Source organism: Gavialis gangeticus, unplaced genomic scaffold, assembly GCF_001723915.1.
Source record: "Gavialis gangeticus isolate Ggan-Ray unplaced genomic scaffold, GavGan_comp1, whole genome shotgun sequence".
Classification (NCBI taxonomy): Eukaryota; Metazoa; Chordata; order Crocodylia; family Gavialidae; genus Gavialis; species Gavialis gangeticus.
The window spans coordinates 109,771,450-109,794,609 of record NW_017729031.1 but is presented as its reverse complement, the minus strand read 5'-3'; the positions used below and the strand labels follow the sequence as shown (position 1 = coordinate 109,794,609).

The 23,160-nt window shown below is 54.7% G+C and overlaps 2 protein-coding genes across 2 annotated transcripts; one reads left to right on the top strand and one right to left on the bottom strand.

Moving 5' to 3' along the window:
• The first annotated feature begins 2,250 nt into the window (after nucleotides 1–2,250).
• Nucleotides 2,251–11,801, top strand: SMARCD2 (SWI/SNF related, matrix associated, actin dependent regulator of chromatin, subfamily d, member 2). The gene is made up of 11 exons (XM_019523581.1): nucleotides 2,251–2,550; nucleotides 3,339–3,461; nucleotides 3,639–3,758; nucleotides 4,510–4,605; nucleotides 5,286–5,387; nucleotides 5,869–6,030; nucleotides 6,486–6,583; nucleotides 7,103–7,238; nucleotides 7,815–7,937; nucleotides 8,297–8,398; nucleotides 10,205–11,801. The coding sequence occupies exons 1-11, from the start codon at nucleotides 2,443–2,445 to the stop codon at nucleotides 10,256–10,258; spliced, it is 1,224 nt and encodes a 407-aa protein (XP_019379126.1). The 5' UTR covers nucleotides 2,251–2,442; the 3' UTR covers nucleotides 10,259–11,801.
• A 615-nt stretch (nucleotides 11,802–12,416) lies between these two features.
• Nucleotides 12,417–23,017, bottom strand: PSMC5 (proteasome 26S subunit, ATPase 5). Its single transcript, XM_019523579.1, has 12 exons — nucleotides 22,886–23,017; nucleotides 21,236–21,307; nucleotides 19,433–19,502; nucleotides 18,886–18,983; nucleotides 17,887–17,943; nucleotides 17,430–17,660; nucleotides 16,073–16,199; nucleotides 15,209–15,399; nucleotides 14,783–14,881; nucleotides 14,363–14,473; nucleotides 13,896–13,982; nucleotides 12,417–12,569 (listed from the first exon to the last, which is right to left on the bottom strand). The coding sequence occupies exons 1-12, from the start codon at nucleotides 22,922–22,924 to the stop codon at nucleotides 12,516–12,518; spliced, it is 1,236 nt and encodes a 411-aa protein (XP_019379124.1). The 5' UTR covers nucleotides 22,925–23,017; the 3' UTR covers nucleotides 12,417–12,515.
• Between the last annotated feature and the right edge of the window lie 143 nt (nucleotides 23,018–23,160).

Sequence of the window (23,160 nt, the reverse complement as noted above, 5' to 3'; positions counted from 1 at the left end):
GGGAGAGGCTTGCTCAGGGGAATCGCTGGGCCTGTGCATCTGCGCGACATTCCTGAGCAGAGCTGGAATTCTGATCACTGGGGAAGGGGAGGGAGGCGGCTGGCCTGTGCCAAGTGAGGGATCCCTCCCCTGGAGCAAGATGTGATCCTGCAGGGCTTCCAGCTTCATTCCATCCATAGCTTTAGTTGTGGTATGGCTGGGTCTTGTGCTGGACTGGTATAGCTCCCTTCTCAGCCACCTGAGGGCTGTTGGGCAAACCTGCACCTTCAGCCACAAGCCAACATGTTCTTGGCCTGGGTTCCAGCTGCCTTTTCAATGGAACAGAAGAAACCCCACCTCCAAAGACCTGTGAGTGTTGGTCAGTGCCCTGCCCCCTTTTCCAGAGAAACATTTAAGCTTGCATGAGCAGTAGTTTCAGACCTTTGGCCTCCCAGGTTCCTGTGTGAGATGCCCTCAGTGACTGTTGGCACAGTCTTGGGATGGCACGGCATGGGTGCTGGAAGCTTTTAGGAGTACCAGAGCGTCCACAACAGCCACTTGAGTGCATGAACAACACATGCCTCCAGCGACTGGGGGGGCACAGCAGCAGTGGGAGCACAGCTGCGGTAAGTGTGGAGCTCCCACAGAAGCCACTGGCAGTGAGCGCTGACCAGGGGTGGGCAACCACCCACAGACGCTGCTGGCAGCATTGACAGCAGCCAGTGGTGATCACTGACTGCCTGCAGATGCTACCAGTGGTGGCAGGGGGTGGTGAGATCACTGACTGCCTGCAGACACTGTTGGTGGTGGAGGGCAGGGGGGCGAGTGACGACTGGCCACAGGCACCACTGACTGTGTTGGCGGTGCCTTTTCATAGGGGGTGCACCGCCACGCTTAAGGGGTGCACATGTGCTTGCGTGCACCCCCTATGTGTCGCCAGTGCTTGAGTGCCAGCTGCTTTAGCAGAAGCCTCCAGCTTTGCTAGGACGACACAAGATGCTGGAGTCCTTCCACAGCGCTCCTGCAGTGCATGCAGAAGGGATCTTTGTGTGGACAGACCAAGCTCTTTGGGTAGTGAAGGTCTCAATCTCTGCTCCGATAGACCCAGTCTGTCTGAAGTCTCTCATGGGCTACATGCCAGGTGCAGTGATGTGGGCAAGTATCTGGGAGGGCTGTGGACAAGACGCTTCTCAGGAAGAAGGGATGGTTTCTCCTCCTCTCTGGCTGTTCTGTCTCAAAAGCAGCACAGCTTTGAAACTATGGAGCTGGTTTGGTTTGTTTCCTTGCTGTCAGCCAGGGATGGATTTGCAGCAGGATTTGGGGAAGGCAAGGAGGCTGCCAGCATTCTCAAGAGTTGCCATGACCCTTAGGTCTTTGGGTGGTTTTGTGCCTGCACCACACACTGCAAGTGGGAGTCACCATGTGTGCAGGTGTGACAGTACAGAAAGGAGTCACAGGCCTCCAGTGCCAGGGAGAACCTGCTTTTGCAGACCTCACATGCAGTGGCCTGGTGCAGATGAGGTGAGCAAGAGCATGGGGTGAGTTGGGAGATGAGGCTGATCCAGGCAGTTCTGCAGCTCCTGCAGTTACCCTGGAGTTCTTGTCTTAGCCTCACCCGTGCTGTGATTGCTGCCTGCCCTGGCAGGCCTGAGAGATCTCTGAGCAAGGGGTTTTGTTTGGGGATGGGGCATTGTGGCTCAGACTTCATACCTGGAATCACAGCTGGGAGTTGGGATATTGACCCTGCCAGGACTGTTAAATTACAACAGTCCCAGGACGGGATTTGCTGCTCTAAGAACTGTTTACCATTTCCAGCTTTAAGGACCCAATGGAAAAGCATAAGGGTGGACATTATCAGGTGGGGAAACCTGAGGCACAACAGGGTAGGAAGCATCTTGCCCAAGGTCACAGGAGAAGTTAGCGTGTCTGCAGAAGAGAACCTATGAATCCTCACTGTCCTGGTTTCTAAGATACACTGCCTGCCCTCCTGGTAGACACTCTGGGCTGGGTCCTAAGCTCTTATGTATTATTTGTGTCTGGAGTGGGGGTGAGGACCTCCTGGTCACAGTCCCAGGTAGGTGACTTGTCTACCTAATGCACAGCATCTCCTGGTGTCTGGGGTCCAGGACTGGTTACCATTTGGATATACAGACATTCTCTCCCCCCCACCCCCTCAAGAGAAACTCTCCTGGGAGTAGTTTAACCCTCAGTATTCCCAGGTGGCCATTTTTACTGTGGGAGAAAAAGCATGAATATCTGTATGCTTGTGGTTTCTCTTGGGAAAGCAGCAACACTCTGGAGAAACTGGATGTCTGTGTGAGGCCCTACTGACCAGCAAATTAGGGAAAGCTTCTTTGTTCAATTGGCCTGTAAGGTGCCTGGCACGTCCCAGCTCCATGGGCTGGACCAGCATCTGAGCCTGGGCAGTAAGGCAGGTTCCTTACTTTTCAGACAGGCAGCAGGATGCACGTTATCTCATGTCCTCATGGCTCTCACTCAGCTCCTACTGGCCTATGTGCTTTTTGCAGGGTGAAAAGGAGGAAGATGGCTGACAAAGTCTTACCACAGAGGGTAAGTGCTGCCTTCCTGATGATGAACCAGGCAAAGAGTGTGGGCGCCAGCCCCAGGCTAGGGTGCACTGATGTCAGTGGACAGGGCACTAAGAAAGGGATGAAAAGGGACCATCTCCCTCCCCTGGGTAGGGGTAGAAAGATCCCTGGGGTTTAGAGCCCTCCTCAGTGATGTTGGGGATGAGGGAAGATGAGATCCTTTATGTAGCTAGTGGGGGCAGACGATCCCAGCATGGAAGGGGAAGAAGTGATGGTGCCTTGGATTCTAGGGGACCTCTGGAGCAGTGCTCTTGTGCTGAGCCTTTGACTTTCATGATGTGCCATGTCACAGCCCTAGAGGTGAGGTTGGTCATCCTTGAGCTGGCTGCTTAGTAGTCACCACCCAGGACTGTGCTGGCAGCAGGGAGTTCTTGGCTCCTAATCACCCTCACAGAGGAGGCTGCAGCAGGCACAGAGTGGGAAGGGGCTGCACCCTCATGTTCTGGGACTCACCTGGGAAGAGGGGAAAGAGAAGGAATGAAAGGCCAGGCCTTCAGCTGCAGGGTTTGAGCATGAAAGCAGTGTTCTCTGCAAGGGACAGCTTTGCAGTGCTCTAGGATCCACACTTTGCCAGGTGGGGTGAGCTGGGCTTCCCTTTGCCAGGGACCATCTGGTGAGTTCAGGGTGCAGAGTTTAGTCATTTGTGACTGGGGGGATGTGTGTGGAAATGGTAGAAATGGTGCAGGACTTAGTGTGATGGATGCCCCTGGTGGGGTGGGGGTGCTCTGTAACTGGTTCTCTGTCTGGTAGATCCGGGAGCTTGTCCCAGAATCTCAGGCCTACATGGACCTCCTGGCCTTTGAGCGCAAGCTGGACCAGACCATTGCCAGGAAAAGGATGGAAATCCAGGAGGCCATCAAAAAGCCCCTGACGGTATGAGGCATCATCCCTGGGAAGGAAGCTGTTGCCTGGACGGCCCCAGTTGGCTTGGGTGGGCAGAGGTGCTCAGCATCCAGGACTCTCAAGAGCAGGAAAGCCTGGTTGGGGCATTGTCAGCTCGCTGCCAGATCTGAGTGTCCCTGTATTTCTCTCTCTCTCTTTCCTTCACAGCAAAAGCGGAAGCTGCGTATTTACATATCCAACACCTTCAGCCCGGCCAAGGAAGAGGGGGATGGCGGGGAGCGTGTGGCCTCCTGGGAGCTGCGTGTGGAAGGCAAACTCCTGGAGGATGTAAGGATGTGGGCAGAGATGCCCTTACATGCACCTGTGTTTGTACTCCATGCTGTCTGGTGCTACCCAGTGGGGCCATGGCAACAAGTTCCTTTTCTCCAGCTGAGCACGTGGGGGAGCTGTGCTGTGCCCGCTTCTGCCCACCCACCACCCATCCCTACTTCACGCAGGTGGCCAGCTCATATCCCTCTCCCAGCCCATGGTTTACCTTTGCTAGCTGGAGAGCAAAGCTAGTATTGCATGGACTCTGTGTTGGCTCATATGCTCTTGTTCCTACAGTCCTCTGTGCTGGGCTGCGAGGCTGTGTAGAATTACTGCACAGCCCCTGGTCTCAAATGCCAGCAGGCTCCTGCACTATCCCAAAGTGGGACCCGGAGCACTTTGCCTGGTTGTATAGTCTCCCTCCCTCATATGCCATCAAAGTATTCCCTAGCCAACAACCCAAGCAGGCCTCCAGTGTCGTTGAGTTCCTCCCTGCCTCTCCCTGTACCCCGAGAGTCCTTTGAGCCTGCCCAGGTCTGGCATGTGTCTGTACTATGGCGCCCCACAGCACCAACTGGTCTGCTGCGCTGAGCCCTCGAGAATCCCCCAAGCAGCTGGGTTCAGTGCCACCTGCAGGTCATGCCCCTGCGCTGTGGGTGGGGGCTCTGTCACAGGGTTTCTGTGCTCCTCCCTGCCTGGCACTACACCCCCAGGGCCACTGGGGCTGGAAAGGGGGTGGTTGAGGCCCACACTGGCTTGTGTCTTTCAGCCAAGCAAGCAGAAGAGGAAGTTTTCCTCCTTTTTCAAGAGCCTTGTCATTGAGCTGGACAAGGAGCTCTATGGACCAGACAACCATCTGGTGGAGGTGAGGTGTCTCAGCAGGTGGGGCTGAGGCAGTGGGTTGTCCTGTGTACCTCCTGAAGTGGGTCTCTGCTCTGTAACCTCAGGGATCCCTGGAGCTGGGGCTGGCCCTGTGGGTGGCTCAGGAGTAGTGGAGCTGTGGATTGGGATATAAGCTCAGCTGAATCTTCCCTGCAGGTGCTTGGCCCCTGGCTTTCATTATGCACTAGCAGGTCTTGCTGGGGATAGTTCAGTGTGAGAATGGGAGGCAGCTTATCATATGGGTGCGGGCCATGTTGGATCCTCACTGCAAGGACTTGCCAGTGCTCTCTCCAGGCTCCGTGATGGCTTTGTTTTGTTTCTCTGTGGTGGTTGTTGGCTGTGGCCAAGGGTGGTGGCAGTGGCATGGCTCTTCTCCCCCTTGCCCCCCACCTGGGAGACGCCCAGCAGCAAAGGATGGCAGCTCTGCCACTGTCCATCAGAGTGAGCACCCTCTGTTTAATCCTTTTATTCCCAGGATTGACAGAGGGAGCAGAAGAAGGGTTGGGGAACAGTTTTGGCACCAGTGCACTCTTAGCTGCCCCCCCCCCCCCTTCAGGGTGAGGCTTCAAACTGCTGACAGGGCTCACAAAGGGTAAATAACTGGGGTGAAGTGCCCTCTTGTGGGCATGGCAGCAACCGGCTTTGTCTTGTTGGTTCCTGCAGTGGCACAGGATGCCCACAACCCAGGAGACAGATGGCTTCCAGGTCAAACGCCCTGGTGATGTCAATGTGAAATGCACCCTGCTGCTTATGCTGGACCACCAGGTAAGGCTCCATGGGAGTCAAGGATGCAGGGTGCTGCCTCTCTTCTCTCTCCTCCCCTTCCCAGCACTGTAGGGGGGGGCGGGGAGTAGGGTGGTAGCACTTTGTTGGCTTTGTTGGCCTGACTCAAGGGAGGATGATCCTGGGAAAAGTCCTTTCCCTTCAGCAACAGATAGTGGCCCGGTGCTGCTGGGTATTGAGCCCAGGAGAAAGCAGAGCAGCAGATAGTCAGCCCTCAGTATCTCCTGGCTACTTGTCTTGGAGCTGGAGGGGAAGGGGGCCCCAGCAAAGGTGCACAGTACACCTGCCATGTGGGGCAGGCAGAGAGTTCCTTTTCCTTAGTTTGTGCAGGATTTCTCTGTGGTCTACCCAGGGACGCACAGGTACCAGGTCCCGCAGAAGAAATCCCAGTAGATTCAAGGCCCTTGTGAGGAAGGGGAGTGCTGGCCCCACAGGCATTTCTAATGGGGACACTGTCTTGCAGCCACCGCAGTACAAACTGGACCCTCGCCTGGCTCGCCTGCTGGGCGTCCACACCCAGACCCGGGCCAACATCATGCAGGCGCTGTGGCTCTACATCAAACACAACAAGCTGCAGGACAGTCATGAGAAGGAGTACATCAACTGCAACCGCTACTTCCGCCAGGTTAGCCCCTGCCCCCTTGTCTGTTCCTGCTGCCATGCTACTGGGCAGGGCTGCTGTCTTTGTCAGTATGGGTGCCTTGGTCCCTGATGTGCTGGGAAAGCCTGCCACCTTCCTGGTTCCCTGCAGGGCCTAGTGTGGGACAAGGGGGAAGGGCCTTTCTGAGACATGCCCATTGGTGCTGCAGCACGGCTCTGGGGCCAAGATTGTCAAGGGGCTGTCTGCCCCTTACACCAGCTGCTCCTCCACATGCCCCATTCCTCATCAGCAGTTCTGACAGCATTTCTACCAGCCAGAGATGGGTCACTAATCCTTGGCCTGTATTGGCAGCTATTCCCATCCCCCACAAGCCCATCCTGCTGGCTGCTAGGCAGTGCCTCTGAGCCCTACTCCTTTGGGTGCTTCCAAAAGATCCCTTGCCCCAGATGCTGCCAACGCTGTGGTTTGTTCCCGGCTAGATCTTCAACTGCATCCGCATGCGATTCTCCGAGATCCCCATGAAGCTGGCAGGGCTGCTGCAACATCCCGATCCCATCATCATCAACCACACCATCAGGTGCGGCACAGCTGGGCATCCTCATTGGGCTGTGGCAGGGAGGCTGCCACTGGAGCAGGAACAGGGAGCTCAGCTCTGGGGCCTTCATCCCTCCCCACCCCCAGCTCTAGAAATGCTTTCCTGAGGAGCTTGACAGAAAGCAGTTTGTTTCTGGGCTGCGCTTTTTCTGTGCGCTGTGGCTGGACAGGCCCTAAACCCAGGGTGCAGGAATAGACAGGGTTGGATGGCTCTGGACCTGGAGGCAGGAACCTATGAAGTCTGGTTCAGGAAAATGGGCTTCTCACCTCAAGGGTGTGGGTCCCAAGGGCAGTGGGAGCTGACATTGCCCACAGTGGTGACCCACAGAATGTGGAACAAGTTGGGGCATCTTGCTGCGATATCAGTGAGGCTGAGGTTTGTGAGGAAGCTAGTTTTCCCTCTGGGGTAGGTGGGAATTGGGGGCTGCCTGTGACCATCTGCCCAGCTCCATGGCTGGCTGTCCCAGGCATTCCCCCAGTGACTTGGTCTGTGCCTCGCCAGTGTGGATCCAAGTGACCAGAAGAAGACTGCCTGCTACGACATAGACGTTGAAGTCGATGACCCTCTGAAAGCCCAGATGAGCAACTTCCTGGCCTCCACCACCAACCAGCAGGAAATTGCCTCCCTGGATGCCAAGGTTTGGGGTGTCTTTGTGCTGCCCAGCTCTTGCCCTGCCAATCGGGGAGACAAAATCCTGCTAGGGCAGACAGTGCCAGTGCCCTCTCCCTGCCTTAGTAGCTAGGATCCTGGCACACTGGCTGAGCTGTTAGTCAAATGCCAACTCTTTCCCGAAGGTACTGTGTACTGTAGTACCTCTGAGCCTGGGGTGTAGGGGAGAAAGGGTGGGCAGGGAGTGACTGCGAGGGGTGCTCACAGGGGCTGATGTCAATGTACCCCTCCAGAAAAAGGAGCCAGTAGGGTGCCCCATGGTCTGTGCATGTTTCTCTGTGTTGTGCCCACTAACATCAGTCTAGTTTCAGGCTGGCAGGCTGAGCCCTATCAGGCAGCTGGTAGCTGGCTTCCTCCTGCTGCCAAACCCCAGGCCAGCCCAGCTAGAAGAGGGCTGCTCCTTCCCCTGGGACATCCTCTCCCCCATGCTATGGAAGGACCAGATTTGGCACCCTAAGATGGTCCTGACTCTCTGCCTGACCAGAACCAGCCCTGCCCCAGGTCTTCGCTAGGCAGCTCCATCTAACTCAGCTACTCTTGGTAGATCCACGAGACCATTGAATCCATTAACCAGCTGAAGACGCAGCGAGATTTCATGCTGAGCTTCAGCAACAACCCGCAGGACTTCATTCAGGAATGGATCAAATCCCAGAGGAGGGATCTCAAGGTGAATTTGGGGCCCTGGTAAGAGGTTGGCTAGGGAGAGTTGGGGACTGCACTGGCTTGTGGGGCAGGGCCCTAGACACACCAGCTCCAGAAGGGACTGGTGCAGTGTGAACAGCTGGCAGGGCTGGGGCAGGCCCAGAGCAGCTCTTTGTGGTCACTGTGGAGCTGCAGATCCTGAACTCATAGCACAGTGCCGAGTCCAGCAGCAGCTGGCGCAGGACTTGCCTTGGGAGCATCCCTGCATGTGGTGCTGCTTTGCCAGGATTGGAGGGGGGTTTTGCTCGGGATGGGAGCTGGGGTTTGTGAAAGCAGGAATCTGCTTCCCACTGACTCCCCCCTCCCCCCACGCTGCTGTGCTAGATCATTACGGATGTGATTGGGAACCCGGAGGAGGAGAGACGAGCGGAGTTCTACCAGCAGCCCTGGGCACAGGAAGCTGTGGGCCGGCACATCTTTGCCAAGGTGAGGAACCCTGTGGGGCTGGCCACTGACCAACTGGCTGGGCCTGGCCCTTCATTCCTTCTTTTTTCCCCTCCCCCCAGGTGAGTCCCAGAACATGGGGGTGCAGCCCCTTCCCACTCTGTGCCTGCTGCAGCCTCCTGTGTGAGGGTGATTAGGAGCCAGGAACTCCCTGCTGCCGGCACAGTCCTGGGTAGTGACTGCTTTGGAATGGAGCCAGCTTGGGGGGGTTTGGAACCCGGTGTTGAACCCTGATAAAATACCTCCTTTGTAGACCAGGAGAAATGTATTAGATCAAAGTGATCTGGACGTAGGACAGGACTTGCAGTACTGCTTGGGAAACTGATGAGCTGGGTATTGGTGCACTGATGGGAAAGCATTGGCTGAGGAGACTATGGGTGATGCTGAAGGGAGGTGATCAGAGCAGCTCCTTCAGGTTTGAGGTTGGAACCTGACTTCTTTATAATTTTGGCCACAAAAGTCGGTGCTCAGGTTTCAACAGCATGCTCCTATGTGAAATGACTGTGGAGAGGGCACTTCCAGTAGGAACAGGGAAGTCTGAGTGCACTTCTGAGACCTGGAACTATGGAAGTTCTGGTTGTGCTCCAGATAGATAGAAACTGGAACAGGTGCAGAGAAGGGCCCCGAGGACCAGTGGGGAAGCAGAGAGCCTGTCTCAAGAGAAGAGGCTCAAAGAGCTGGGTTTGTTTAGCTTTACAAAAAAGCAAGGGCTGAGGTGCAGGGATGCAGTCATCCTCTTTTATCACATCTGTGGGGGTTGAACTCCAGGGACAGAGAGCTGTTGACAAGTGGGACTGAGGGACTTGTTTAGGTTGGAAGCAGGAGGGAGGTGTCCATCCATCTGAAACAGCCTCCCAACAGAAGTAAATGGGGATCAGGCCAACCTATCAGGTTTTTAAGATGAAGCTTGATCTGTTTTTGGACAGGATTATAATGGTGTGTTGCCTGCAGTCATAGGGGATGGGACTCAGTGATCCAGGAGGGCCCTGCCAGGCTTATGTCTGGGAGTTTGGCTTGCTTCCTAAAAAAACAGCATTCCTCCTTCCTGAGCAGCCCACGTCTTCCCGAAACCAACACCCTGTCCCCAAGCACAGCTGATTGAGGGGGCTTCCATCCCTGCCTGCCCCTCAGGCTGGAAGGGTAGACAGCTCTAGGAACTCTGTGGCTGTTCTTAGCTTCCCTGTCTGCAGGGTGTGTGATCTAGGTTATACTCACTAGGTGGATGTGGAACTGACTTCAGCCACACAGGTTTGGCCCAGCTGCAGGTACAGATATTCAACCCATGCTGTGAGGGCCAGGGGGATGGAGTGGGCAATGCAAGGCTCTGGGCATCAGGCAGAGGCCATCTAGCATCTCTGGCAAGGCTGGGATTGTCCCCTTCTCCTTCCCAGCAACTGGAATTTTTTCAGTTATCTTCACTGAGTCCCCTCTGCCCAAACCTTTCAGGGTGTTGATTGTGGGCTTGGTTGAGGCTCAAGCCATCTTAGTCAGGACAGAGACTCTTGAAGGTGGAGAGAGAGCAGGGGTAGACAGCCTTTCTGGCTGGGGGTCAGGCTGTTGGATGGGCACTAGGACCTCAGTGCTGCTGGTGCTTGTCCCTGCAGAACTGGGAGTGCCCACAGCTGAAGCCCTGCATCTGTGAGCCCAATCTACCCTGCAGGCTGTAGGTTGCTGATCTGTCCCAAGGCGACAGAGTACATGCCCCTCTAGCACCTGGCAGGCAGGTGGAGGTGTTTCCCCAGGCCCCAGCCAGCCTGACCAACCTCATGCTACCCTCTTCTCTTTCAGGTGCAGCAGCGTAGACAAGAACTGGAACAAGTGCTGGGGATTCGTCTCACCTAGTGGGCTGGCTGTGGCTCAGGGGCTCTCCTCTTCCCCTCTCTTCCAACACCTGAGCCTTACGGTACTTCTTACTGGAATCAAATACAGCACTTGCACAAAGCCTGCGACTGGGGGCTGAGCCACTAGCACCCCGAGAGGCTCTCCAGCACCACAGGGCCCCCTCTTGGGCAGGAAGCTGTAGCCAAAGGCAGAAAGGGGTGTGTTTGGGTCCTGTGGGACCCAGGCAGGCTCTGCCTTGTCTCTCTTAGCCATTCTTTATTTCAGCCCCTCTTGCATTGGTATTGCTAGCTTTCTGCAGTGTGCTGTTTGCTCCTCCCCCCAGTGTTCAGTGCAGTCTTCTGTCCAAACAACATTGCAGGCTCACTCCCTTCCCCAGGGAAGGCGGCTTGGAACTCTCCCAGCTTGGGTCAGAGCCCTGGCGGAGCTGCTGAATGATGGGTACGAACTGTCCTGGCTGTGCGTCTCTAGTGACTAGTTCCAAACACTCTGGCTACAGAGCTTGCTTTGTGCAACACTGCTGCCAGCAGCCTAGCCTGCTCTGGCACCAGCTGGGAGAGGGCACTGTTTGCTTTCTGCAGTTCCCTCCCCTGGGTCCCTGTCCCAGCTGCTCCCATGTCCTGCAGAGGCATGAGCCTGCCTGTCATTCCTCAACCAAAGTTTTGTCCATTCCAAAAGGCCGGCCTGTCTGGCCCCCATGGTTTTGCACTATTTTTGTGAACAGGTTTTATAAAAAGGAAGCCTTTTGTACAGCGGGTTTGTATTTGATTAATATATTAGAGTTCCTCTCTAGTACTGCACTCAAATGGAGATCTATGCAGTGGGGTCCCTTTTTGTTCTTGGGAAGGGTTTGCTCAGGCCCCTTGTAGACGCCTTTTTGTAGGTAACTGAGCTTTTTGGCCTGAGTCTTTGACAATCAGCTGCATTATTCCCCCCGCCCCCTGCTGTTTTTTACCTATTGCAACCTGTCTTTGTGATCTATATGAGGTATGTCATGGGGGAGGTGCTGCTATGCCCTCAGGAGTCTGAGCAGTGGCAGGGGGAAGCAGTGCTGGTTTCAGCCCTGTGTGCTGCTCCTGGGCCCTTTGGAGCAGGAGCAGTCTATACCTATCAAACACCGATGACAGTGGCCATGGCAGTAAGTATCATCTATCCTGTGGCTGCATGTTGGGAAGCCAGAGCCATGGCTCTGGGGTAGTTCACTGGGCAAGGGTAAATCAGGACACATGGAAGGAGTGCCAGTGTGAACCAGACTTTCCCAAGTGCCTTACCGACTCTAGCCAAAGCCATGGGCATATTTGGCCCCAGGGCTTCCTGCCTTTGCACTATGACTCCTTGCTGGAGAGCATGGCCTCCCCGTTTCCTGTGCTGTAGCTAGTGTGATGGGTGCAAGCAGTGTAGCCCTGCCCTTCATTGCAGAGTAGAGGTAGGCAGAGGGTGGGGTGTTTACATGCTCACCATGGGGAAGGCTCAGGGGTGCCTGCTCTTGCTGTTGTGTAACCATGTGTCTGTTTGAATATTTTCTAATAAAAACACTTTGCAGCAATTGGTGTCTGTTGGTGTCCTGCATGCCCCTAACCAGCAGCTGGGCCCTGGGTGGGGAGTACAACTACTTCCTTGAGTAAGAACCTAACACAGTCCTGCAGACAGAAGAGCCCATGCAAGCAGCAGGCTGTTCTGATCTGTAACCCTGCTGGCTTGCAACAGGAGTCAGTCCTCCAAGCTCCCATGCAGGCCTGAGGGTGCCATAACATCCTTTGGATAAGACTTAGTCAGCACTTTGGGGCCTGCAGCCAATCCTGCCCAGGGCCTGTTTGTGTGGCAGGCTTCAAAATGTTAGCACTGTTGTGTGTCCCCTAGGCACATGTGGAAACAACTAGAAAAATCTAAACAAAACAAAACTGAGGTACCATCACTACCAAGGGGAAAAGCCTGTGAGCAGCCACTTCTTTCCTCAACCACAGATGTCAGTTATCAAATGGACCATGCTGGTGTGTTCCAAAGCTACCAAGAACTGTCACATGGGTGTAACTTAAGGCTACAAGGGAGGTTTCTTGCTGACAGAAACCAACTTTGTGTTAGTTCCCTCCTGCTGACAGGATCAGTGCCCTACTGTAATCCTAATCCTTGCTAGCTAGTTACCTTCTACAGTCTGCAAGGCACAACTTGGACATCACAGAGGTTTATTAATGAAATTTGAGCAAGAAACAAACCAGGAAAGCAGCAACAACACTTTTGGGCCAACAGGGCTCAGTCCTCTTCACTTCCACAGCTTTTTGATAGACATGTTCTTTTCGCTGTCCTTCTGCATCACCTGGGAGCAAGGAGGCAAAGGTTAGATCTCACTGGTTGTCTCCAAGCTTACTAAGGGAAGTCACATTCCCTTTAGCTACCTGAGAAGACAGGCCTCTTTCCCTGGAGCTTGTGCATTCCTTGCTGCAGTAGCTCTCATGAGTTGGGCTACACTACCTACACATCACAATCCAATGTGCCTTTTTACTGCCTCCACGCATTCAAAGCCAGGGAAGCAGATGGACTTTAGAACAAGGAATGAAGTTATCCCACAAGGCTTCACCTGTTCTCACCTTTCACAGAGAAGTTGCAGCTCTGTGGACACAATCCCTACTTGGGAGATGAGCAGCATTATCCAGCTGAACCTGGAGCCCTGTTAGACCATTTGGGCACTTTCAGCAGTAGCATTTGGGAATGGGACATGAAAGTCAGCTTATGCCTGAAGCAAAAAGGCTAGAGGCTGTAGGTATGACTACCTAGCCGACATCCTAACAGCCTGTGGGGTAATGGCATAGCGTGAAGTAGGGGTGCACAGATAGAGATTTTTGGGGCCGATAGCAATAGCTGATAAAAAGGGGGCGTATCGGCAGATACTAATTCGACTTCTGATACACAATGCTTCAGCTTGGAGAGTAGCATTCAGCTGGTTAAGTCTGGTTGGGGGGCAGATCAAGGCCCTGGCAGTGAGGGAGGGAATGGGGTTAGGGCTGACCAGCCAGGGCGCATGCATGGGCATTTATTGGACAAATTCAAAAAAAACCAAACAAACAAAAACAACCAAAAAACCTAATCTGCATTAGGCGGATTTATGATACAGAAATTTTTCTTTGTATCGATGCCAGTCCGATATTGGATCAGTGCATCAGTGGACCTCTAATGTGAAGACACTTCTCTAAGGCTTGCTGTGGTCATTTCATTGTGGGTGTCCCTATTCTAGCCCAGCATACAGGTACATTAACACTACTGCCTCCATGCAATGGGGCACGTTTATCAGCATCCTTTGAGTGTGTTCCCTCTTGCTCCTCTCCTCTCCCTGCAAGGAGAACAGTTTTGATCTCTGGCAGTTTTACAGGAACCCAATCAATTGTGTCATCCACCTATAAACTGCCACCACCTTTCAGAGATGGGGGGAAAGGGGTAGCTGTGTGCACGTGCACGTGTCCATCCAACACTGGACTGTTTTAATAAAATGGGTCAGCAGTAAGCCACCCACTCCTTCCAGTGCCCATGAGGTGCCAACTGGTTGAGTTCTTACTGCATCACAGACTTGTATGTTTTGTTCTTTCAAAGCAGTCTGATGCTCTGGCCTAGCAAAGCCACACAGGAAGGAACAATAGGAGGGGCTTACCTTGGCTACAGCCATTTCAAAGTCTTCTTGTGTAACATGCACCCTTCTCTCCCTCAGTGCATACATACCAGCTTCTGTGCACACACCCTGCAAAAGGACAAGAGAGAATCACTCCCTGTTCTGTACTGCTCCCTGCAGCTGCTGTCTTCACCCACACTGCAGCTAGTTGTCCTGAGCAGAATGGCTCTCAGCTGGATTGTCAGCTGGTGACATATCCCATGCATCTGATGGACATTCCCCAGCTGCAGGCACTTCCAGACTTGAGAGGCTAACTAAAAACTTGACAGCAGGGTTCAAACCAAACCTGCTGCAGGAGTCAGGCTGGTAACATTCCCATTGCAAGGAGCTCAGGGAGACCCTGTGCATTCAGGAGAAACTGCTGCTCCACTCAATGTGCCCATCCCAACCAATGCCTGTGTCAGGAGCCCTCTCCCCACTCCAGACAACTTTAGCCCTGCTGCACTCACCTTCACCTCAGCACCAGAGGCTCCTGGCATCAGCTCTGCAATTTTACGGAGGTTTATACCCCGCGTTAGGTTCATTTTCCGAGAGTGGATCTTCAAAATGTCTAGGCGAGCCTGTGGGAAAGAGGGCCCGGCCATAGGTGAGGGCCAGCAGGGGCTAGGACTGCTCCAGGAAGCATGGCCATCAGGCCAGCCCAGTCACTCAGCTGGACTCTAGTTTGAGGGCTTCCCCAGACACCCTTCAGGGTTGACACTACAGAAGCTGACCACAGGCCTTGTCCACAGCCCCTAGAGGAAAGCCCCAGCTGCAGGCTGATAGGGCCCCAGATGGAGGAAAACCAATAGGTCTGGCCCTAGGAACAAAGGGAATGAGGCTGCAACCAGTTGCATTGTGTCTGCCTCCCAGGGCCAGCTCCACCTTACCTCTTCATTTGGAGGAGGGAACTCAATCTTCCTGTCAATGCGGCCAGGGCGCAGCAATGCAGAGTCCAGGATGTCTATCCGGTTAGTGGCCATAATGACCTAGAAGGGAAGAAGTGGTTACTGATGCTGCCAGGGTTCTAACTTGACCTCTACCTGGGAGCCTCATCCTGCGAACCAGCTATATCAGGCTTCTGGTGCCACTTAGTCATCACCACCCTCAGTTCACACCCAGTCAGGATGCATCCTGCTTCCTACTCATCCTGGGCAAATTAATGGGAACTGGAAAGGGAAATGGAAGCCTCTACTTGCCTCTGGCACAGGCTGGGGAGCTGAAGTGCAGCCAGGGGAAGCAACTTGCCCAACATCACACAGTGGCAGAGATGCTGAGAGCCTCCCCCCTCTCCCCAGTGTTGCCCTGTCACTCACTTTGATGTTCTTGGTGGCTTCGAAGCCATCAAGCTGGTTAAGGAGCTCCAGCATGGTGCGCTGCACCTCGCTGTCACCCCCAGAGCCACCTTCCAGGCGAGAGGAGCCAATGGAGTCGATCTCATCCATGAAGATGATGGAAGGAGCGTGCTCTCTGGCCATCACAAAGAGCTCCCGCACCATGCGTGCACCTGGGGGCAAGAGAGAGGCCCCTCAACACTCTGCAGCAGGGCAGGGCATGGTTAGGTAGCAGATACTCTAAGGCAGGGGTTCCCAAAGTTTTTATGCTGCAGCCCAGCAAACCATGGCTCAGCAGTCACAGCTGACCATGGCCAGAATTGGTCTGGAAGACAGGTAAGAATACCCCCAACCCTGGGGGGGAGCTGGGCCAAACTCTGTACTGCTGCAGGCCCTGCGGAAGCAGCTGTGGTTTGCCGGTCCACAGCCACTTCTGGTCCAGCAGCCGACCCATGGCCCAGGGATTGAGAACCCCTGCTCTAAGGGATGGAGCTATGAACCCAGAGAGCTCCTGGCCAGCATCAGCAGCACCCTTCACAGCGAAGCCAGCCAGTGAGCCCAATCTAGGGAGTACTCACTGCAGTACGAGGGACAAGGATACTATCTTTCCATCCATTAGCTAGGCACAGGCCCTTGAGGGAGGCATTCAACTGAGCCACAACCATGCATACTTGGGCTCACTTGGCTCTGTGGAATGGCAACACAAGCCCCAAGGAGGCCATGCAGTGCCAGAGCTCATGTACTTGCCAGGGCCTAGCATGGACATGCTCTTAGCTGTTGACTTGGTCTCTATCCCTACCACAACCTCCTCCCCACTGCAGTCACCCTGCCTTCCTTTACACCTACCCTCGCCGATGAACTTCTGTACCAGCTCGGAGCCTGAGACACGGATGAAGGTGCAGTCAGTGTGGTGAGCCACAGCCCGGGCAAGCAAAGTCTTCCCAGTGCCAGGAGGGCCGTACAGCAACACGCCCTGCAACAGCCATCGTTGGGTGGTCAGAGGGTGCTCTCCCTCCAGGCAGGAGCAGAGAGTCTAGTGGCATGGCTTGGGGTACAGGCACAGATGACAGCACTTGGTGCCACCTATTGGACAACTAACTTAAAAGCACTCAGGTTTGGGCAGGGCAGGGTGCTTCACCTGCAGTGCGCTGTGCCCACTGCATATAAATAAGGGAGCAAAGTCGGCAACCAGAGCTGTTCCTAGTGGAGCTCTCCATGTGCTACCAGGTGAGAGGGACCCCTGAAAAGCTGACTGTGATTCTTGTGCCTGCAGACAGGGGTACTGCTCATGGTCCAGGGGCAGGGCTCTGCATGGCAACATCCCCTTCCCGCCCCTCCAGCAAGGCTCACTCAGCCACACTGAACTGACCCCTCGGGGTAGACAGCAGCAGAAGGAACGCTGGGCAGCCCCACGCTCCTCTGAGAAATTACTGGCCACGTAAGAGGTGAGGCAAGAGCACATACCACTGTCCCTCTTGGCACTGCCCTTGCTGCAGCAGCCAGCATAAGCCCATCCCAGGTTCCCAGGGCAGAGGTGGTAGGCTGTCTCACTGTGGGGAGCCTAGGGTTTCTGGGCCATCACTTCCGCTGGTACCACTGTAGCAGGCAAAGGCCCTGGTGCCCCATAATGCACATGCCAGTGTCTGTGCAGACGCTCAGGGGCACCCAGTACCTTGTGCATGAAACCCACCTCCTTTTTGATATGGGTTCCCAAGGCCTCATATCCTGCTCCCTGCCTCCTAGAGCAGGGCAGGGCTAGAGAGCCCAGCTTATGTCACATGAGTGGGAGTGTGTGCAGTGGGGGGAGCCTTGCTGCCCCAAGCTGCAGATGCTGACAACCCCATCGATCTCATCCCTGGATCAGCAGCTCTCAAGCAAGCAATTGGACTAAGCCTCCTTCTCTGGGGCAGAAGGAATCATGGACTGGCAGGCAGTCTACTGTGCACAGTGGAGAGGACTAAGAGGCTGCAGTGCTCCTACTGTTCCCTTGCCCCTTCCCAGTCTAGCCCAGAAGCCTGGTTAGCCACACATGGGTGGCTGTGAGGAGAGGCAGGGCCACATCATCACTGCTCAGTTTTGGAAGGCAGCCCCCAGTGAGCAGAACTCCCTGCTTCCTGCACAGCTGGCACTGCACACACACTGGCACCTGGGGAACACAGGGGACCCAGAGCCTGCCCACAATTCCTGCATGAACAGCGCTTGCCTTGGGCTGGGCAATTCCCAGGGCCTCAAAAAGCTCTGGATGCTTGACAGGCAGCTCAATCACTTCCTTGATTTCCTTGATCTGCTTGTCCAAGCCTCCGATCATCTCGTAGGTGGAATCAGGGACCTTCTCGACCATCATGAGGGACACAAGGGGGTCCACCTTGTTAGGCAGAATCTTGTGGAGAGTGTAGCTGTCATTCCGCAGTGCCACGCGGCAGTTGGGGGTCACCTTTGGAGAAGAGGACACGAGCTAAGGTCTAAAAGCAGAACCCACCCCCCAGCAAGCTGCTGGATGGGGCTGCAGCAAACAGAGCTGCACTAAGTGCACAAGAAGGGCGCAGCCTCCTGTGCAGCATGCTGGCAGGTTAGGGACTGCAGTACAAGGAGAGTGGCTGCTGCCATGCCATACCACTCCAGACCTGCAGGGCTCCCATCATGTGGGTCCCAATACTTACATCATTGATGTCAATGTTTTTATCAACGTCTACCACAAATTTCCCTTCCGGGTGGACCTGAAACAGATGAGTCACTGGCTGAGTGCAGCTGAGGCCTCTGGGCACAGTTTCCTCCCCAAAGGGCAAGGCCCTAGGGTGGGACCCAAAAGACAAAGATTTTTAGCAAGTTCAGGGCAAGATTAGTCCAGGTACAGGCCTTCACTGCCCACTCATGGGCTCTTCCCACACAACCACAACCTGCAAGGCAGCTCTAGGGGCAGAGGTTGATCATAACTTAGACAGCTCTCAGGATGTTCTGGTCTGACTTTTCTTTGGGGACTTTGCAGTCTGATGCCAGAAGGATGACTGCAGCAACGCCCCGTGAAGCTCTGAGGAACCCTGCTCCTGGATACCCATTTTCTAACACCTTTCCCATCTCATGGTGACCTCCCAGCCCTCAGGCCTCCAGCCCTGCTCCCAGGAGATGATTTCTCAGTTCAAGAGAACCCTCTGGTAGGAAGTTCTCAGAAATCTGAGCCAACCCCTTAGTTTCATCCTGTTCTTCCAAGCTATACCTCCACAGGCCACCTTGAGGAGCTTCCCTCTCCCCTGGGAGTCAGCACTCACAGATAGCTCTGTCACCCTCTTCCCCATGGCTCTTCCTACCATGGGATGGAGGGACAGATTTGCTGCTCTAGCCACTACTTTAGTATTGGATTTGCAGTGCACCAGCATCCCCCAGTCTGCCTCGCCTTCCCCTGCAGACCCTTTCCAGAGGCGAACCCCAGTGGTCACATGTTTCCCCAGAGCAAGCCCACCAGCTTCCTAAGATGTGCCCAGGGAAGGCCAACAGCTGTGCTGTAGGACCATGGTGCCCTGCTGGGCCCACTCTACAGCAGTATGTAGGTCAAGAGTGCAGTCCCCTGCCCCAGGAACCCAGGCCTCTATGCAATTACATTGGGGCCCAAGGCCAGCAGTAGGCACCAATCAGCCCCAGGAAGCAGCATCCCAGTTCTGTACCTTCACAAGCACTTTCTTTTTGTCCATGGCTCTCACCACCTCGCCAACGTAGGAGCCCTGCTCCTGTAGCAGCTGCAGCTCCTCCCGCAGCAGGCGCACTGCAATGGAATAAGAGATTTTAATACTGTATGAAGGGCTGGCAGGGCTTCAATGGTTCTTAACTGGGACCATACAGAGGACAGGCCTTCCAGGGCAGGGGTTCTCCAGCCACTGTTACTGCCTACCCAGCTGCTGCCATGCTCTCCTGCCAGTGTGGGCTAGCATAGAACCTCAGCCAACACATTCCTTTGTGGCTGGACGAGACAGTCTATGGGGTGGAGGGGAGCATCTGTACTGCAGTGGAAATAAAGAGGCCGCAAAGCTTGGATGCCAACAGACCAAGATGGCCGGGGAGGGTCCATACCTACAGAGCACACAACAACTCTGTGTTGGGTCTCAGTTCACCAGCGATTTCACTTTCAATATTATCGAGTGGGAGGCAATGCAGGGAGCCTGGCAGGAGGCAGCTCCCCAGTAGCTGGAAGGGGAAGGTCAAAGAAACCCATACCTTTGGCATTCAGCTCATTCCTTTGCGCTTGCAGACGGCGGAGATTCTGGCTCTTCTCATTCACAATCAGCTTTGGAGAGGAAGGACAAGGTATAAGCCCTTACCAGCCCAAAATGGTCAGCCCTGCCCAAGTGCCTCCACTAGAGCGCAGCAGCTCAGATGATATGTCAACTGAAGCTGCCAGCAGGAGCCTGTGTGAGACCAGTCTGGGCACAAATAGCACCCACACAGGAAGAGCAAGTTAAAGGGGTCCTTCTCAGGGTGGATTTGATTTAAATCACTGAGCAGGAAGCCTCATTTTAATTATTGTTTTCCACAAAAAGTGCCTTCTTGTTTGATATAGCCTTAATACACATTACAACTTAGCAATAGATGTACGTTTCATTTTTAGAAGGTACACACTATACATGTTAAAGCAGTGAATTATTTTGGAATTTTTTCAAAAAATTGAATTATGATTTCAAAGCTAATTGAAGCAAATGCCTGTGAAGTCATTAGGAGGTGAACTATCTCCAATTCACTATATCATGGATATTTGGAGGATATTTTTGCCACACTGTATTAGGAGGACATCAAATGAGGTCTGCAGCCATGTTATTAGCTTGGGGCTTTCTTCACTTTCTTCTAGATTTCTTCTCATCTTTGATTCCTTCTCTCTTTTGCAGCCTGGCAAGCCTGCTGTCACGACAGGTCAACCCTTCTACCATACCATTACCTCACTAAATCTCAAATCAGTGGAGAGGCTATACTCAGAAACTTATCCCTCAAGACTTCTAGAATATTCTGCTCAAAATGTTTCTCTTTTGTTTCTACTGCCCCTCCCTTCTTGCATTTATCTTCAAACTCCTCCTCCTTGCCCAGATCTACTCCACCCCCAACACTCTTCTATTCATTTTACTTCTTGAAAATTTGCACTTTTAGGGAGAGGTAAGGGCTTGACTCTGTGTACACAAACTTGCAGAGAAACAATAGAGCTGATGGGTAAGTAATCAGGTCTGTTCTCTCTCATCTCCATATACTGCTGTTAACAAGGATGTTATCTCACAATCAAAGGCCAAGACAGTAAGCCTTACAAAGACAGGCTGAGGGACATGGGACTCTACAGCCTGGAGAAGGAAGGCTCAGGGGGAACTTGGCAGCAGCCTGTAAGTATATAAGAGGTGTGTACCAGGATCTGGGAGAACAATGAAAACACTGATTTTTACCCACCCTAGGTCCTTCTCAAGGGGAAGCTCCTCAGGTCTAGCACAATGGCTTTTGCACTCTCTGCCCAGCTCTTGCCAGAGCCTTGTCCTGAAAACCAGCCTGGCACAACAGCTGGGAAGGACTCACCCTAACTTGCAGGCCACAGCCCTTCATGTGCAAGCCACTGGCTTTGGAGGTTTTGGGAGGTCACATCACTGGGGCAGGGACACCTCCGCCAAACAATTCATGGACACTTGGCTAGGACCCTTGGATTTGGCCACTTACTACCCGCCCCACCAGCCTGAGGTAGTGCTGCTTTGCACTGAACTAGACTACCTTCCTGGACAGCAGGTCAGCTCACTTCAAAGGGTTATTGCCAAATGGAAACTCCTCCCCCAGGGAGGGGTTCCTGGTGCTGCCTGCTGGCCAGCAGCACTCCTATCCTATCCTGGCAGGATTGTGAAATAGGGAGTGGTCCTGAGCCTCCAGCCCCACTGGCAGGGGGGAAAGGGGCAGGAGCTGGGCTAGTTGGAAGTACTATACAAAAAGAGCAGAGGGACAGCACGGTCCCTGCTGCAGAAAACACGACCTAGTGAAAACACGACCCCTGCAGCTCACCTGCAGCTCCTCAATCTTCGACAAGTAGTACTGGCGGAGGCCTGTCCCTCCTTTGCCTTCATCCATCTCCATCTGCCAAGAAAACATGACAGAACATGCATGTCAGCCCAGGAAAGCACCTCAGACAGCCCGACAGAAAAAGGCCAGACTCGTGGCAGGAAGCGGAGAGCTTTGTTCCAAAAAGAGCTGTGCCTGGAGGCAGCAGGTCCCACCACACAGTAACACACCCGTGGGACAGATACAGTCTCCGAAACCCTCCCCCAACTGTTCCTCTGCTCCTTGTATGCCCAGACGCCCCCTTTCAATCAGGGCATCCCACCTATGCCCAAGTGAGGACCCAATGGCTCTGCCAGCATGTCCATGGGGCAGGGGAAGAGAGCAGAGCCCATTAATACCACGGTGCTCTCCACCTCCTCCAGGGGACCGTTTTGCCCCTAGCACAGCAGCATTGGGGGAAGCAAGGCAGGAAGAAGAGTAGCCCCTAGGCCCGGCGTTGAACTGGGAAGGGGTTTGGAGCAAGGTGGAAGATGAGGAAAAGGGGAAAAGCAGGATGAAGGGAGCATCAGGGACTTGGGGGAAAGGGAGCTTCAGGGCTCCACAGAGTGACAGCTGGAGCAGGGCGCCAGGGCCCTATTCCCTGGTGGGGGCAATCAACAGTCTCAGTGCCATGGGGATGGAGTTTGCTGCCACAAAGGGTCTACACGTCCTCACAGCAACACATCCCATGGTCAAAATGTAGTGCTGAACAAGCCAGGCTTGAAGGCATCCTATGTCACAGCGGTTCTCAACCTTGATAGGCTCCAGGCACCCCTAGGAAAACGCCAGCTTGCTTTTCACCCATTTTTGGCAACAAGCAAATAACTGAGCAATCTTTCTACTTGGAAAGAGCTCAGAAAGAGTGCAAAAGGGAGGACACGGTTTCCTATGGGAAATCTTCAGGTTTATCTTGTCAGTCCTCTTCACACACCTAACAGTGCCTCCTCATTGCACCCCGACCGGATTCCAAGGCCCCCCAGGGTAGCGCAGCACCTGGGTGACAACCACTGCCATCACACCAGGGCTGTACAACCCCTGGCCCACGGAGTCGCACCATGCAGCCCGCTCGGCTCCCCACTGTGCAGTGGTGGCGCTGACAGTGCAGCTCCCCAGCCACCAAATTCACAGACCCGTGAACAGGCTGGCCCTGCGTGCTGGACTGGACGAGTGCATCTGGGTGGGGAGGCAACAGGGTTGAGCACCGCTCCCCTGAGAGGACGTGGGGCTGTTCAGCCCCACTGACCAGGAAGGGGAGGCAGGGCCGGTTGCCCTGAATTGTGCCACGAATGTTACATGTGCCAGACCGCGACTGTCCCGTCTGCCGGCCGGGGCGCGCCGAGCGCTCCACAAGTGTAACACGCCTGTCGGGCCCGAGCGTGCTATAAACGTGCTGGCTGTCTGGGCCCGAGCGCTATAAGCGGGACGTCTTCCCGGGAGCCCCGCGGGACTGGCACGGGGCAGGCCGGGGGCCTCGCGGTACTACCCCTCACTCCGGCCGCCATGACTCAGCACCACGAGGCCGGCCCCGCAGCCTCCCGCTCCTCCCTGGCCTCGGGGGCAGGACGCGGCGGTCCCCGCGGTGTCGCAGTACGGCTTGGCCCTGCACGGCCTCACCTGCTCGGGCCCGTCCACCGCCATCTTCTCGGCCGGCATCGAAGCAGCTCACTAGGGCGGCAATGAAGGCCCGAGCGCTTGCCCACACCAGAAATGGCCACCGCCCTCACTTCTCCTGCCGTTGGTGCGCACGCGCAAAGGGCGAAACATTCCCCCTACACTACTTCCTGTCCGCGAGCGGACTGGCGCCGGAAAGAAAACACTGAGTGACGCGCTCTCGGGACACGCATGCGCGGTAGGACAGCTTTGTTGTAGATGGCTCGTCCTGTGCGCGC

Coding starts and splice junctions, on each gene's coding strand:
- PSMC5 (XM_019523579.1), bottom strand. CDS start 22,924: ATGCCGGCCGAGAAGATGGCGGTGGACGGGCCCGAGCAG. Junction 18,984..19,432: donor GAATGAGCTGAATGCCAAAG/GTATGGGTTTCT, acceptor ATTCCATTGCAG/TGCGCCTGCTGCGGGAGGAG. Junction 16,200..17,429: donor TGGGAATTGCCCAGCCCAAG/GCAAGCGCTGTT, acceptor TGGCTGTTGCAG/GGCGTGTTGCTGTACGGCCC.
- SMARCD2 (XM_019523581.1), top strand. CDS start 2,443: ATGCACGTTATCTCATGTCCTCATGGCTCTCACTCAGCTCCTACTGGC. Junction 6,584..7,102: donor ATCATCAACCACACCATCAG/GTGCGGCACAGC, acceptor GTGCCTCGCCAG/TGTGGATCCAAGTGACCAGA. Junction 7,239..7,814: donor TTGCCTCCCTGGATGCCAAG/GTTTGGGGTGTC, acceptor TACTCTTGGTAG/ATCCACGAGACCATTGAATC.